At 44.5% G+C, this 15,601-nt stretch overlaps 1 protein-coding gene across 1 annotated transcript; it reads right to left on the reverse strand.

Moving 5' to 3' along the window:
- Window positions 1–7,483: 7,483 nt before the first annotated feature.
- Window positions 7,484–14,575, reverse strand: LOC133339167 (lamprin 0.9). The gene is made up of 8 exons (XM_061547316.1): window positions 14,412–14,575; window positions 13,486–13,545; window positions 12,335–12,448; window positions 11,532–11,588; window positions 9,834–9,908; window positions 9,569–9,613; window positions 8,900–8,941; window positions 7,484–8,218 (listed from the first exon to the last, which is right to left on the reverse strand). The coding sequence occupies exons 1-6, from the start codon at window positions 14,470–14,472 to the stop codon at window positions 9,579–9,581; spliced, it is 402 nt and encodes a 133-aa protein (XP_061403300.1). The 5' UTR covers window positions 14,473–14,575; the 3' UTR covers window positions 7,484–8,218; window positions 8,900–8,941; window positions 9,569–9,578.
- Between the last annotated feature and the right edge of the window lie 1,026 nt (window positions 14,576–15,601).

The raw sequence follows: 15,601 nt of genomic DNA on the forward strand, positions 1-15,601 counted from the left end.
AGCGCACAGCTCTCCCAGTGCTTTCCTAGTATCGGAATAGTGTTCCAGACGGCTGCAGAAGCAAGCATGCCTCTGTTGCCGGCTGCTATTTCGTATATTTTTCACCCTTTTATATAGTAATCTATTTCATTTCATTGATCTTAATATTAGTTTTGCACTAGTTTTTAGGGGGGGGGGGGTGGGTTTGCTTTTAACCATTCAACTCACAACCTGACTTGGCCTTCTGTAACTGCCACCACGCACAACCTGTTTTTCCTGGCCATCGTTCATCACGCATAAACACATTCTGTGTATATGTACACATACTTTTATAAGCTTATGTTTACTTTCACATATTAAAAAAAAGTTTATTTTTTTTTCATTTTTTCAAGTAAGACGCACTGCAAATATATATTCGCATGAGCTTTGTACATTAATTAGACAAAGCTCCCCCGTATAGCCTTAACAGATTGTTGGGGCAAGTGCTGTTAGCGAGCACTTGTCGGCCCACATCGTACACGAGGGAGTTTGTGGCCAACACTTCCGACCGCCTTTGTCTCCACCAGTGGCAACGTTTTTATAGTGCACATCACTAATTAAAACATACACATGGACACACCAACGCGTATATACAGTGCGGTCATATTTCCAAATGCACACACGTAAAGTATATTCACACGACAAAGACACGCAGTCCTATTTTCTCTGAATCCACAACATTTACAACACCAGCGAGTGCCGAAGTAACTTAATTAATACGTTTCGTTTGCGTGACAAACCCGTTAACGTATTCTGTCGGCTGGTGGTGGGTTAACGAGACATTCATATTTCTTCTTGGTTCTTTCGGTAAAGTCGCGTGGAAGGAAAATAATAAAATAAAATAAATTCTCACGACGTTTCGGCCACAACGCAAGCAGCCGTCTTCAGGTGGAGAACAGGTCTGTCGAGAAGGCAGAGTCTGAATGAGACATTCATATTCAAGGGATCTAACCCCCAAAACAGACTTTATTATTTGGCCTGAATGTTAAACCGAACAAAGCTGGGGATTTTATTTCAGTCCATCAGTGCCCAGTAGTATTCGGCTTGTCCTGCATCTTGCTGCCGTTGCGTTCTCGGTGTGTAATTGTCAGGGTCGGTCGCGTGCCACGTCACGTGACGCAAAACGGCGACTCGGGGATTGGCTCCTGAGCCACACGTGCACGTGTATAGGCCACGCCCAGACAGGCACCTGCACGGATTCATGCTCTAGCGGTTTGGCTGCAGAGACCCATACTAAATTACTGGACATCATTGACACTCATTAATATTGTCAAATTAGAATATCTCAATAAAAAGCAATGCTGACTGTTGATTTTATTGAGTAGTGACATCTGTTGGGTCGTTCTTGTGTTCCGGCATTAATCAGATTTCACCCTTTCCCCCTGTGATGCAAGGGAGGCTTGGAAGGCATAATGAATGATGAATATATGTCCTCAGTCGATTCTGGGTATTTGAATGTGCAGCTCTGGCGATTTTTTGCAGCGGCGGTCTCAAAATGGTTGACCACGTACACTGCAAAATAATTTCAACATACTGTCCATCCACAAAGCACCTCTTTGCTTGAGTCAGTCTATGGGAGGATTGAGCAGCGTGATGTTGCTTGGCGTTTGGACCGATGTGGTGTCTCTTGGCAACTTGCAGGGACGAGATCTTAACTTTCGGTGTTTATTTTTGTGTTATTGGCCGGGCCGCGTTTTTTGGCCCCCAAAGTGTATCAAAACAAAATGGCGTCCGAGATCCCCCTCAATGGCCGCCTTTGTTGAATTACGTTCACAAGCATTCAATAACTTCGTTGTTGTTGGTCAATCGGAGGTGAATGGAGGCGTATACAGTAATCAGAAGGTGATTAATAACGTTATGGTTTGTGAACAAATAAAAACATGCCATTCGGGTTCAATTGTATTTTAATTTTTCAGTTTTCATTGTAAAAATGCGTAGAATGGACGCCCTGTAGCCTCGGACTTGAAATTAAGATTAATGCGTTGATGGTTACAGAATACTTTAATTGTTGATTCAGATAAGAAAAAAGTATTTATTTTATGTATTCATTATAACATTATTTGTCTCATTAATAGATGTGTAAAATGATATATTACAAGTAAATTTTTATTAACGTATAATTATAGTGTTTTTGAAGAGTACATCTAGGCGAAACCAATATGGAATGTCTGAGATATACGTGTTAGCATGCATTCAGTGCTGGATCAGTGGGAGCGACTGGGGGAATGAACAGTGGTAGTGTTTGTGGCGTGTCGGCTTATGTCTCTTGGCCACCGTTCCAGAACGCCACGTTGGCAATGAGATGTTAACTACTTTGCCTGGTATACAGAAGATCGTGGCTTCGATACCGACCGACCCTTAGGCCTGCTGCGCATTTGGAGTTGCAAGTTCTCCCCGTGGTCTTTCGGATTTTTTTCTGGTTCCTCCAGATGTAGAATCAACATAACGGGTTTCGAGTATTTGGCTACTGCTCTAAATTTCCACATAAGCCACTTCATTAACCTATCATTTGTTTCTAAATGTCTCTCCCCGTGGTCGCGTGTATTTTTCTACCTGTCCTCCAGTATCCCTCCACATTCATAATCGGCATGTGTTTAATAGTATTTGGCTGCTATAAATTTCCCCGTGACAAGGCACTTCGTTAAACGATTATATTGTGGCCAGGTCGCTTCTGGTAAAGAGCATCATCTCCCAGTGGATGGCCTTGCCTGGTAGAAATAAAAAATAGATACATTTTAGTATGAGTCTCGATGAGCATGGGTCTCAATTGGTCTTCACGGATCTCTGGATTTCTGTGGGTCTCTGGTTATATATGAGTCTTGATCTCCTGGATCTCTGGGTCTCTGAGTTTGTAGAAACATGCATTTAAAGTATTTTGCCGCGATATATGTTCATGTGATAAGTAATTTCCTTGAGCTGTGACCTGTGATAGCCAGGTTGCTCAGTCGTTCTTGATAATGTAAAAATGTTTTAGATACAAAAGTGACTCAGGAGAGTACTTTTGAATAAGTGTTGCATGACCCACTCATGTTTTTTCATCGTGAGGCTGTCCCGTCATATCAAGCAGCCGCATGACGCTGGTTGCAAGAGTACCGGCGCGTCTCGCGTAACAAGCGTTTTTGTTTACGATAATTCGTTATAATGAGCAATTGTAATTTAGCCCTAATTTATTTCACAATATGCGCAAAATGTTCGCTTAGCGAGCGGAGAACGATAGTTCGAATGCCTCCCGTGGCGGTAGAGGGCCCACCGCGGCCCGCAGCTGTTTGTTTTTGGCATAGTTCACTTTCAGATGCGCTTCTGTGGCCGTCTGCAATGCTTTTCCATCCAATATTAGGAACGCACTGGAGCTATGCACCTTTACATAATCTAGATTGAAAACTAATTTCTTTAGAAGTGCTTTTAGTGTTTAGTTTGTTGTCAATGCCCGCGCACCTCGGATTAGCACGGTTGGCTATGTACGATGAGAAAGAAGTTCAACATACACACGTGCTTTTGAGCCCAGACCAGATATTTCACTTGTCGGTACAATATAAGGTGGAATTACTTTAATGGTAACAATTTATTTACGTGGCCAACAACTATATTAATGTGATAACCTATTTTAAATTATTTTAGTTCGCAGTTGATTAACTTGTTTTGGACACATAGCGAAAGCCACGTGTTATACAAATTATTGGTAGCGAAAGCCTACGTGTTAAACTAACCAAAATTCTGCCACCTTCCATGATACCAATGTCTACACTGGTGCGTGGACTAACCGCTTGGGTGCAATTTATTCTTCACCGTTGTGATGAAATGAAGGACCGTGTACTCTCTCTGTGAGTTTGTCGGGGGGGGGGGGGGTTATCTGACACTTGAGATTATTCTTGCTCGACTGGTTCGTTGAACCAACTGTTGACGCCTGACTGAGGCTGCAGCTGGACGTTCTGAAGCAGGACGATTAGTGCTGGATACAGCACAGCCATATTTGCAAATGTGATTCGTCACTTTGATTATTACCCGTGTAGTATATCGATAGTTCAATGGTAATGTGGCATTTTATTGAGGGACTACTGCTGCTGTGTTGTCTTGGTGTGGTCTGGGACTGGTTTGTTGTTGTTTTTGCTGCCTCGCCCAATCTTGATATATCGGACTTATGAATTAACAAAACATAAATTCGTATTCAGTGACTTGTTTACAGTTTTCTATATTTCGCACTGCTATCGTGTTTTTGTATTATTTGTTGTCACTTGCTGACTCATCCACTCTGGACATCTGTGAAAAGAGCTTCACAACTCATCGGATTTCTCCAGTTTAAATGCAGATTTTTAAAGGATCTGGCCAAAATGTATGTATGCTGAACTTCTTTCGCACCATATGTAGCAAACCCTGCTAATTTCTATGTGCTAATGAAGAGCAACAAACGACACAACGTTATAAATCTAGAAGATTGAAAACTATATAGCTCCAGTGGCTTCCTAATATCGGATGGAAGAGCATTCCAGATGGCCGCGAAAGAGCTTCTGAATCCACGTGATGTAGTGACCATTTTTGTTCGATGGCTAGCCAAAAGCAGCTGCGAGGATGACCGGAGTTTGTACGACGGTTTACGCTCCTTGACCAAATCAGCAAGGTATTGTGGTTCATTTGTGGAAAGCACTTTGTGTATGTACCGAGTGCGACCTTATAATATTTTCCTGTGGCAACTGGAAGCCAATGCAGCTCAGCGAGCACTGGACGGACATGGTCAGATCTTTAAGTACCCATCACGAAACGTGCCAAAGAGTTTTGTATATACTGCAGCTTGATAATTTTTTTGCCAGACTCCCGGTAGAGTAGCAAGTTGCAATAATAGAGCATTGCCGATACTATGCTACAACGCCTTGTTTTTTTTCAACGGTTTTACTTTACTTGACTCCTCTGTTTGTCGTGGTCAAATCTTGAAATCAAAATTTCGTCCACTTACCGTTGTCCAATCAATTTCACATTTTGCACACGTACTCAGATCCGGTGACAATGCATGCCTGTATGAAAATCGGCATGAATTAATCAATGAATTCGCTACTTAAATCAATTGACATTTTGCGTGAACGCCTTATTATTTATATATTTGTGTAGGTAAATAACGCCGCGGTCCCTAAACTGTGGAATCGGCTCGCACAAAAACAGGCGCCACGTGTCTCAGGCGCCATTGACGTACTTCTCGACCGTTAGTTAATCGAACCGTTGAATAAAACCGTTGTTTTCAAAACACTTTTTAAAATAAGTTTATTTCTACCCCACGCCGACATCTTTCCATTGTGTGGTTTAGCATGATGGCTTTGGGCAGCAGAGAACACAGGAAAACTCGTAGTAAAAACATTTCTTTAAAACTGATTTTGTATTTGGTTTCTTGTTCTTCCCAGCATCCTGTGATTTGTATGGTTGGCTACCTACCGTCTGAAAGAAGTTCAACATACACACGTACATAGGGCAGTGTCTCATCGTCACAATCTATTGGTCCGAATGGTGGGGGCATCTATGAACGTAGCAAACAAGAAAATAATCGACCAGCCAACCGTGGAAGTAACCGGGATCCTTTGTCTTTGACGACAGCTGTGTAACCCACACTAAATTGCGCTCGGAAGCAAGCACGGGAGACGCTAGGCGTACACGTCGTTCCATGAATAGAAAATGTAAAAGGATCGCCAAACTGCGACCGTGGTGAAGCACCAAACCGTCAAACCCATAGCCGAAGAGTTGCACCTTCCACTCCACACCCTGGCGGTATCGCTGCAATCCGTACAGCAGCTACTGCTGCCATGGATAATTGAAAAACCTTGACATTCAACTAAGACATCATCTGTACAAACTGTTGCTTCCAATCTCCCCCACGCCTCCCATGATGTACGAAAGAAGATATTGACTTAAAGCTTTCGTGACTGCAGAAATTAATATTATTTGCATCTTTTGGTAAAGTCACGTAGATAAGTTAAATTAATAAAAAATAAAACTACGTTTCCATCGCAACACAAGTGGTCGTCATCAGGCGGAGAGAAAAAAATCACGTAGATAGGTTCAAATTGATAAAAAATAAAATAGTTTTTTGTTTATTTAATTTAATTTGAACCTATCTCCGTGACTTTACCGAAAGACCCAAAGAATATACGATAGAAGAATCATGATCCATGGGTAGATGTCCCGTAGTGGGTGTCTTCCTCTTTCTGGTTCCTTCAATTTTGCCTAACATAATTTACATTTTACTTTTGTCCATCCTCATGTGTGTCCGGATAGTGCCAGTTTCCTTCTCATTACTGCCTGTATCATCAATTCGTCTTCTTTTATGCGCGACCCTTTTCTTACTTCGACATTGGTTACTCTTTGGCTCCAGTAGAAATAAATTTCAAATGCCAATAGAATCAGAATCTTTATTTAGACTATAGGAATGCGATCAGCTATGAAGCTCTTTTTCACAGAAGTCCAATAAGGGTGGATCAGCATGTTTCTGATTGCCAACCTGAAGAGACTGCAGGTCTGAAGCCTCAGTGCTGGTCTCCCAGCATCTCGTCATGATGGCGGGATGTTAACTATTTTGCCTGGTATACAGGAGGCTGTGGGTTCAATACCGACTCTTAACGATTGTATATTTGAAGTTTGCATGTTCTCCCCGTGCTTGTGTGGATTTTTCTCTGATTCCTCTGGTTTTTACCTTCATAGAATTCTTGTGAAGCTTATTTGCTGTGTGGCTATGCTGAATCTGTACTAGCTGTATCTGTAATTCAAGCCGTGACAGTTTAACTGCACTGAAGAGTCTGGGTGACCAGGTGTCTGGCAGGTTAATCTATTTTATACGTGAATGGACTTGAAGGTAAATGGTTTACTACTGTGTACAATTTTCATACTTTAGTTGCTTTGGTTAACGATTGGGTCACGTGAGAGTTGGTGTGTAACAATGTACTTCACGCACCCGTTTGCATGCACATACACGGTAGTTGGTTTATGACGCAATGGCACGCGTAAGGGCAGTGAGTACAGATTTTTATTTTAATCCGGAACACAAGAAGGACGTTTCACAGAACACACCCACCCAAGTCGCGTCCGATCAATCCAGAACTTAACAACCTTTATCATACTATCATACAGACACCTGTCCCATCTCATCGGCCGAGGAATTCAATCGTCAAGCCACTCATAACTTAACATCCGTTATCCACAGTGCAACTGACTTCCTGGCCAATGAAATCATAATCGTGAATGACAAAACCAGGACAGCTGTTAATGACCCTTGGCGTTAGCAGACACACACAATCCGGTGTCGAAAATTTTCGACCGACCACTATCAAACGTTTTGGGGCCAAAGTCAACCAGATCTTTGACCCACAATGATCTCTAATTCTTGGAGGAGGATTTGGAGGTGTCCTCACTTCACGACCGGTTAAAACAAAACTCTGGAACTGACAAGAGCTAAGTAACGATAGGTGTATACTCAGTGCAGTGGGAGGGGGGCACACACAGAGATGGGGGAGGGGGCGTTTGGAACCCAGATATCATTCGTATATATATTCATCTGTGAATCAAACTCCCATTGGCATTGCACCCACCATCCCAATCCAGCTGATTTATTTTTGGTTTCTGTCCAGTCGAACAGTCGATTCCTAAGTCCCATTATGATTAAAATGTTAATATCTTTTCTTTAACAGCTTTCATCACAGACTAATTTCAGCCACCAAATTTATTTACTCCCCCAAATTTCAGAATCGGAATCCGTGTGCGTGCTTCCCTCGCCACCAGATTTTTAGTTTTTTACGATTAATGTCAGGGTTCTTTTTAAAATATATATATTTTGCTATTCGTGGTAGATTTTGTTTTCCAGGTCGTGTTCATTCATCGTCATTTGTGTTAATGCCGAGAAGTTCAGAAAAACATTATGGACAGATGCCGGCAAACCCGCCCACCCACTTGCATCACGACACTCTCACACGATGACACACTCACGCACTCAAGGGTCCGAATGGCGTAACTTGCAGGAAGAGTCAAGGGCTTGGGTAGGATGGGTGGGTCAGTCGGAATGAGTGAGCAGGTATGGGAGGGGAGTAGGTGGTGAACCTATGCTCCCTTTGGTGGGTGGTGGTTGACGGAGGCTGTCCATAACCTTCATCAAGTCACTTCTTCACAAGAGTCTGGAGTCACTTCCTCAGTCACCACTTTTGTTTGAAGAGACTGCAGAAGGGACGCAGGGCTGGGCACAGACACGCACGCATCACAGATCATTAAATTGCACTCAACAAACGTAATCTGCCTTCATGGCCAGCATTATAAATAATCAATTTGTGGGTTAGGCCTACACAAAGATCAGACCAAATCTGTATCTCTAAGAATCCTATAAGAACTCTTTACCACTGGAGCTATAAACTTTTACATCATCTAGATTGATAACTCATTTCTTTAGACCAGCTTTTTGTGTTCAGTTGGTTGTCCTCCCACACTTCCGATGAGCGCAGTTGGCTACGTACGGCGCCAAAGAAGTTTAACATATACATAATACGTGTCCCCTCCCCTCCTTCCACAACCCCGATCATACACTCTAACAATTTCTCACTGAAATCGACTCGGGTTTAGCCCAGAGTTTGCTAGTTCCCACGTGGGGTGAAAAATAATTGCCACTTCCTTTTAAAAGAACAAGCCATGCTTGTGTCTGGGGGGATGGGTGAGGCATAATGATAAAGGCGTCGGGCCTGGGGAATAAAACTCCGCATACAGAGGAGGAATTCGTGAACCACGAACTTCCCTGTTGATCTAAGGAAATTAAAGCATCGCGTAAATTAAGTGCAGAAGGCAGCACGAACTTTTAACGCCGCAAATGCGGGCATGGGCCAACTAGTGCCAAGAATAATGGAACACATTTGCATGGAATAGTTACCTGGTGTGGCAAGTCAACGATCGCCCAGCAATTCTCCTGTCACTGTACACGGACATACAAACACACACGACACATTTAGACAACAGCAACAACAGCCCCGGTCGAATCACCACTAAAGTGATGGTGACGTCACAATGATGCTTTTGCCAGGCTAGGTGCACGTTGACGGGGTCAGGTGATGTGTGGCAGGTCATGGTTATAAACCGAGCTGCTATGTACTAACTGAGATGACTTGCAGATGTTCTCATCACTGTGTTAACTTACCACATTTTATCATCCATGTGGTTGCTCTGGTCATTGTTGTGAGCGTCACCCCCTATTGTCGTTGGGGGGGGACAATAACCTTCATGTGTTCTCTAATCCACGTGTCCCTCCACTGTGTCGAGAAATGTGCATCTCTACACTTTTAATCGCTTTGCCACCAATCCACCCAGGAGCTTCAATACTCTATTTGGGAAGGTTATATTAGGTTCGGGAGGTTTTGGCTATTATTTTGTAACGTTTGAGGATCTCTGCATAGGTCTTTGGGTTTCTGTAAGTGTATGGATGTCTGGGAACAGTTATGGGTCTCTGGATAAGTGTTTTGGGAGTCTGGGTTGGTGTATGAATCTCTGTCTTAGTGTACGGGTCTCTGCGTGAGTCTTTGGTGTATCTGCGAGCTTCACTTACCGGTGAAGACCTAGATGGCAGCAACAACAGGCGCCAATGGGGCAGCTGCATACGCGGCACACATTGCAGGCAAAGGTTAACGGAGATTCACGTGCGTGTTACAATATAATATTGACCACAACAGACTTTGTTGAGAGGAAATGACGCCTCCAACAGTCAACCAACACAGTCCTCAAAACACGCGCTAAATACACACTCCATAGCTGTATAAACGAATGAACATTTTTGCGCCGGGCATTTGCCGGTGGGAAAAAGAAATCCTCACCGATTTTGCTGTTCACCACGTGAGGAGCCACCACACCGGCGCCAATGCCCAGGGGGTAGCCGAGTCCGCCGAGGGCTGCAAACAACACACACGCAGGAGTGAGGGTTAAATAGTGGTTACAAATTAAACCTTACCCAGCTACACTCCCTCCGCACGTCCATATTAGCACGGTTTGCAACGTACGGTGTGATAAATGTTCCAACGTACAGACACTCGCAGCGACTTTTGGCTGGCCATCGAACAAAGACCGTCACCACATCATCGCCCGGCCCTTTCAGATGCACTTATGCGGCCATCTGCAACGCTCTTCTGATATTAGGAAGCCACTGGAGCTGTGCACTTTTATGTCATCTAGATCGAAAACTAATTTCTAGCGAACTGCTTTTGTTTAGTTGTCCTTCCTCCGCACCTCCATTTAGCAAAGTTGGCTAGGTACGATGCGAAGGAAGTTCAACATACGTACTTGTGTTATGCTAGAGATCAAGTTTGCATTCTCTTTTAGGAATCAACAGATTATCCCTAATCCCGATGGCATATGTAAGGTTCCTCTGCCTTCGGTAATCAACAAAATACTCATGGTTCGACTTGCGTCTTGTCATCGGCCTACTTGAGGCTCCTCTGATTTAAATAATCAACGCTCTATTCTCTCCATCCACACTACTACCTGTCCCCTCTCACCATCATTTGCTGCAGGTTTGCGGCTCCCTTTCCGCTCGCCTCGTGGCTTGTGCAAACTCGCAACAACGTTAGTGGTGCTCACAGCTAACACTGCAAAGACGATTTCTGCTGATTGACCCGAGCTGTGTTGTTATCCGTCAGGATAATAGCAATAATGACAAGAGCATTATCACTATTGTGATCAACACAAATCATCATCGACGCCAGGTATCATCATTCGTGCGCATGCCCCACTGCTGTTGCTATAACCTCGGACAAAATACAGGTTAGGTCTCATTATAAAACAACAGCAGTGGTTGTGGAAATTAATTATATCGATGATGATCGTTAAAGATTAGACTATTTTGTTATAATCCCCCCCCCCCGCCCATCCACCGCCAGCCCGACATTCCTAAACGTTTGAACCTTCGCGTTTCAAATAGAAGCGGTCGCCACTGAATTAACGTGGCGATAACTTTACAGAAACAATTATAACAGCCCTGGACACCCCGTACTTGCTTGGCGGTTTGTCGCTCAATCAAAGCACTATCCAGGCTCAACATCTGCTTTACTTCTGAGATATGATGACATTGGGCGGATGCGGTTCTGCATCTTTTCACCTGGAAATTTGAAATAGACTCGGGCACAATTTTGCCGATCGGCAGATTGCGTGTGGTGGAGGGGAACTGTGGGAAGTGACTCCCACCTCCGTCAACTCCTCCGTGCCGGCATGGAAAAATAGGCCGGATAAAAAAAAAGATCCTCTAGAGCTGACCTCTTGAGAAGGCATCTTCTGCCACCAGTGCCAGTGGTTTCGTTGCACCCTTATTCCCATAATACCTTTATCATCCATACCTTTTACACCCTTCTACCATAATTAAATGTTGACTGAAATCATCGCAACGAATTTTTGTCGTGACTCACGTTCATCTTTGGGTGTCGTGATGGTGTTAATGGGGGCGGGGGATGTGGATTTTCATACTTTATTCAAACATTTAGGTCGCGGCCACATGCAAGCTCATGCACATGCAGCATACCCACCGTGGTGATAGGGGGCCGCATGGTATCCGAGCCCACCATAAGGGTGAACGATCCCAGCTGCCAGGGAAAGACAATTCCGTGTTTAATGCGCGGGGGGAGGAGGTTCGATGTGAGGTTGACGAGGGATAGATGTGAAACAGTGTTTGAGATGTTAACTACCTCGCCTGGTATACAGGAGGTTCGTGGGTCGCGTGGGGGTTTTATTTCACCTCCACATTTAGAAACATGCGTTCAGAGAGTTTGCCTGATTTAATTTTCCACGTGATAAGACATTTTGTTGGGCTATCATTTGTGGCCAGGTCGCTTCTTAAAAATATCTTTGTGGGCCTACCAAACCACTCTGCTTTGACTGGCACAGTCCCAATGGGTTCATGATGGTTGTTTATGTTCTCATGAAAATCTGGTTTATGTGCCCAGTTAAGAAAAATATGTTTTGGCCTCGTGTTCAACTCCTTTTGTCAGCAGGGGAGCGTCTCTCTCAGAAGTGAACAGGGTGGTGCTAGGGGGTGGGTGGGCGTGGCTCTCCGAAGTGGGCGGGAGCTGATGTTCGTTTAGGGAGCAGCTGAGCCTAACTGACCGGGTGGCTCCGCCATAGAGCTGAGCAGCTCACAATCATCAAGTTGAGAGTTAAAATATTGGTTGATGACTAAAACAAGTACACTTATTAGGGAAGATCAACAATAGTTTGTGGTGTGGATCAACTCGCCCCTTGCCATGGGAGTGTGGAATTTCCAATGCTAATTTGACCATGACTTGTTTTGAATGGATGATCGAGTGTGTGGCATAGCGTATGGATCTCTTACCAGCGTGGTGCGCGTAGGCACCTCCAAGGGCCGCTCCGTGATAGCCCAGACCACCATAGCCGAGACCAGCATAGCCCAGACCTCCATAGCCCAGGCCCCCATAGCCCAGGGCTCCTGTAAGAGCGAGAGGGGATAGTTTGGAGAATGTGGATTCGGCCTCATTCCGCTGCTGGATGAGGTTCTCCCCCCACATTGCGTGGTCGTTGCAAGTGGCCTGTGACACCTGTGCTGTGCATAATGGCGGTCACCCATCCACTCGCTTATCCAGGCTTCAAACGAAATACGACGAGGTTTAGCAGTTAGCGTGCTGCGCTACGAACCCGGCAACCCAATTTCAATTCCCACTCACGGCCACCACTGGTCATGATTATTTGATCCTGTCCTGGGCCTCTCCTAGGTCGACTCAGTCTCAATTGAATATATGGTGCTGTACGAACAACATCGCTACTAGGGAGACAAAGGCCGCCGGACATGGTGCTGGTTACTCATCCCCTCGTGTGCCATGCCAGCCTTCATAGGTGCTCGTGAACAGCACGTTCCCCAACAGTCGGTTAAGACTGTACATGGGGATCGTTGGCTGTCTTTGTGTGTGTGAGTCTGGGTGCGTGAGAATGCGAGTAAGTTAGGATGTATGCGTGAGAATGAGTGTGCGTGTTGGCCTTTGGCCACATTTGAAGCATTGAGATTCTGCTGCCTGCTGGACTTATTGGATGCTCTACTTTCATATATTTGAGGGGTTCCTCCTTTATATGGGTTGTGTGTGTGTGTTTTTAACAAGTCGATATTTTTTTTTTTAGTCGCAGATTTGTGCTTTTTTAATTTAATTGGAAGTCACTTATTTGGACTTCCTGATCATGCCCCGTCGCCCCCTCGTCTATTTAGACCACGCTCTACGATAACTCAGAAATCTCCTTAGAGCAATATAATATACGATAAGTATCCACCACTATGTATGTTGAACTTCTTTCACACCGTTAATCGCCAACCGTGCTAATCGGACATGCGAGCATCTTAGCCACACGAATTGGGCACTCGAGTGATTGATATTTTTCCAATGCCCTGGCAGCAACACCGTTTAAACCTTTTAGCATCGTGATTCAGTGAGCGTGGTGGTCGTGTTGGTGGTCTTGAGTGTGATGAATATCACTCACCCACAGGGTGTCCCAGATATCCAGTACTGAAAGTGCTCACTTTTTGCTTGGTAACGACAGCTGTGGTAAGACAGAGACACGCATGCAACGCAAATAGACACAGACAATCCCCTTCATGGCCTGCATAGCATGTTGGGGCAAGCACTGTTAGCGAGTAGCATCTATGAAGGCCGGTACAGCACACGAAGGGGTGGGTGGCCAGCACCACATGCGCACACACACACAGACTAACACAAAGACAGAGTCCGCAGATGCGTGCACAAATACACACAAATAGACAAAGATATATTTTCACGCAATTTTTTTACAACATGAGGTTCACTGACCTATGTAGCTCAACAAACTGGCTTAGCACGTGGAAATTTATAGTAGCAGCCAATACTCTAAATGCATGTTTATGAATGTGAAGGGAAAAACTGGAGGACACGGATAAAATCCACACAACCACCAGGACAGAGACATGCAAACTCCAAATATACAGGCGTCAGGATCACGATCGCCTGCAAATCAGGCGAGGGTGTTAATATCTCATGATTGCTTCGCCCCCACACTAAATAAAGAGTCCCCGTATAGCCTTATAGACCTGTTTGGTCAAGTGCATAGACACACAGACCCACTCAGATACGTACACAGACTTCCATAGACACATGCACATAAAAGGACACAAACACACACATGTATAGACACAGAAAGTCAGAGACCCACAGACATGCATAGACACAAAGACAAAGTCAAGGATACTCACATATTCAGACTCGCACAAAGTGAAAGGTCAAAGACACAGGCTTACACTCAAACATCCATAGACACATACAGTCAAAGATAGATTCACACACATACATCCATAGACACAGGCTCACACAGAGATCCACGGATAGACACACAAAGACACAGACTCACACTCGCAGAGATTCCATCCAACTTACGCGTCGCGGTAGCGAGGTGAAGGAGGGCGATGACGAGCAGAGCTTGCATAGCGGCGGCCATTTTTATTTTAGGGATTTTTTTTCCGCTGTCGACGACGATGAGAGGAGGGCTTGAGTTGAGGCTGATGAAGCTTCACTTCGGAGTGACGAGCCTGGAGTTTGAGCCCCGGCTTTTAAAGGCAGCAACCAGGGGCTGGCTTGGCTGTGACCCAGCCAGGACAAGGCCTGGCCTCAATAGGTGCAGTGTAGTGCTGGCTGAGGCCAAAAGCAAAAGCAAGGCAAAAAATAGGCTCGCTCTTATTTGCTGTCAAAATATGAGCGCTGAAACGTTCTCTCTCCTTCCCCCTGAACATAAATAACATATTTTAAATAATATTCAGGAGTCGATTGAAATAAGGGATCCAGTTGATTCATTCAGAATTAAAATGCGGAAGAGCCAACATTTTGTGAAAAGCTTAATACAAAAAATAATACCATAACAAATATGGAGGGCGGCCTCAGACTACTGCCATTGGCCGATGAAGAGGCGTCCTCTTTGAGAGATGTTCCCAAACAGAAACAGGGACCTTTCAGTTCCTGTTTTCCCAAAGGCTGGGCAGATGAAATGTCAACTGGTTGCGTCTGAATGGGGCACCATGTCTTTTAAATTTTTTCTCAACGCGTATAAGGGACTTCATTTGAACACTGGGCGGATAAACACAGCCAACAGGGAGGCGTTGAAGTCTCACTAAATGTTTTTGGGCTTAGTGTTTTTTGAATTGAGCTTCTGTACATTTACACTCGACATCTCTGAATGTCATATTTGCCTCGATATTAAAACCCCGACTGAGGACTTCCGACGCCTTGGTCGGCTGCTTATTAACTTTGCAACTTTGTCCGACCTTCGTGAATTCCAGCACAGCGTATGATATTAACAACTTATGCCACGTGGAATTATGCCTGCGGGGAATGGGGAGCAATGGTGCAGGTTTTTTTCAATACACATCTACGTATCAATAAAATAAGAATAGGTTTTACCCTTTATGGCAATAAAACAGGAGTTGTATTAAGATCTTTAAACAACATATTTAACGAGTCAGGTCTGCCTTAATCACACGTATCTTTCTTTGCATGTGATAAAACATGCAACGAAAGATACTCTGATAATAAATGCGCTGTCGTTGTAACTGATTGGCCTACACCAGAGACAG

Source organism: Lethenteron reissneri, unplaced genomic scaffold (genome assembly GCF_015708825.2).
Source record: "Lethenteron reissneri isolate LAM-NWPU_2019-01 unplaced genomic scaffold, ASM1570882v1 scaffold_1640, whole genome shotgun sequence".
NCBI lineage: Eukaryota > Metazoa > Chordata > Hyperoartia > Petromyzontiformes > Petromyzontidae > Lethenteron > Lethenteron reissneri.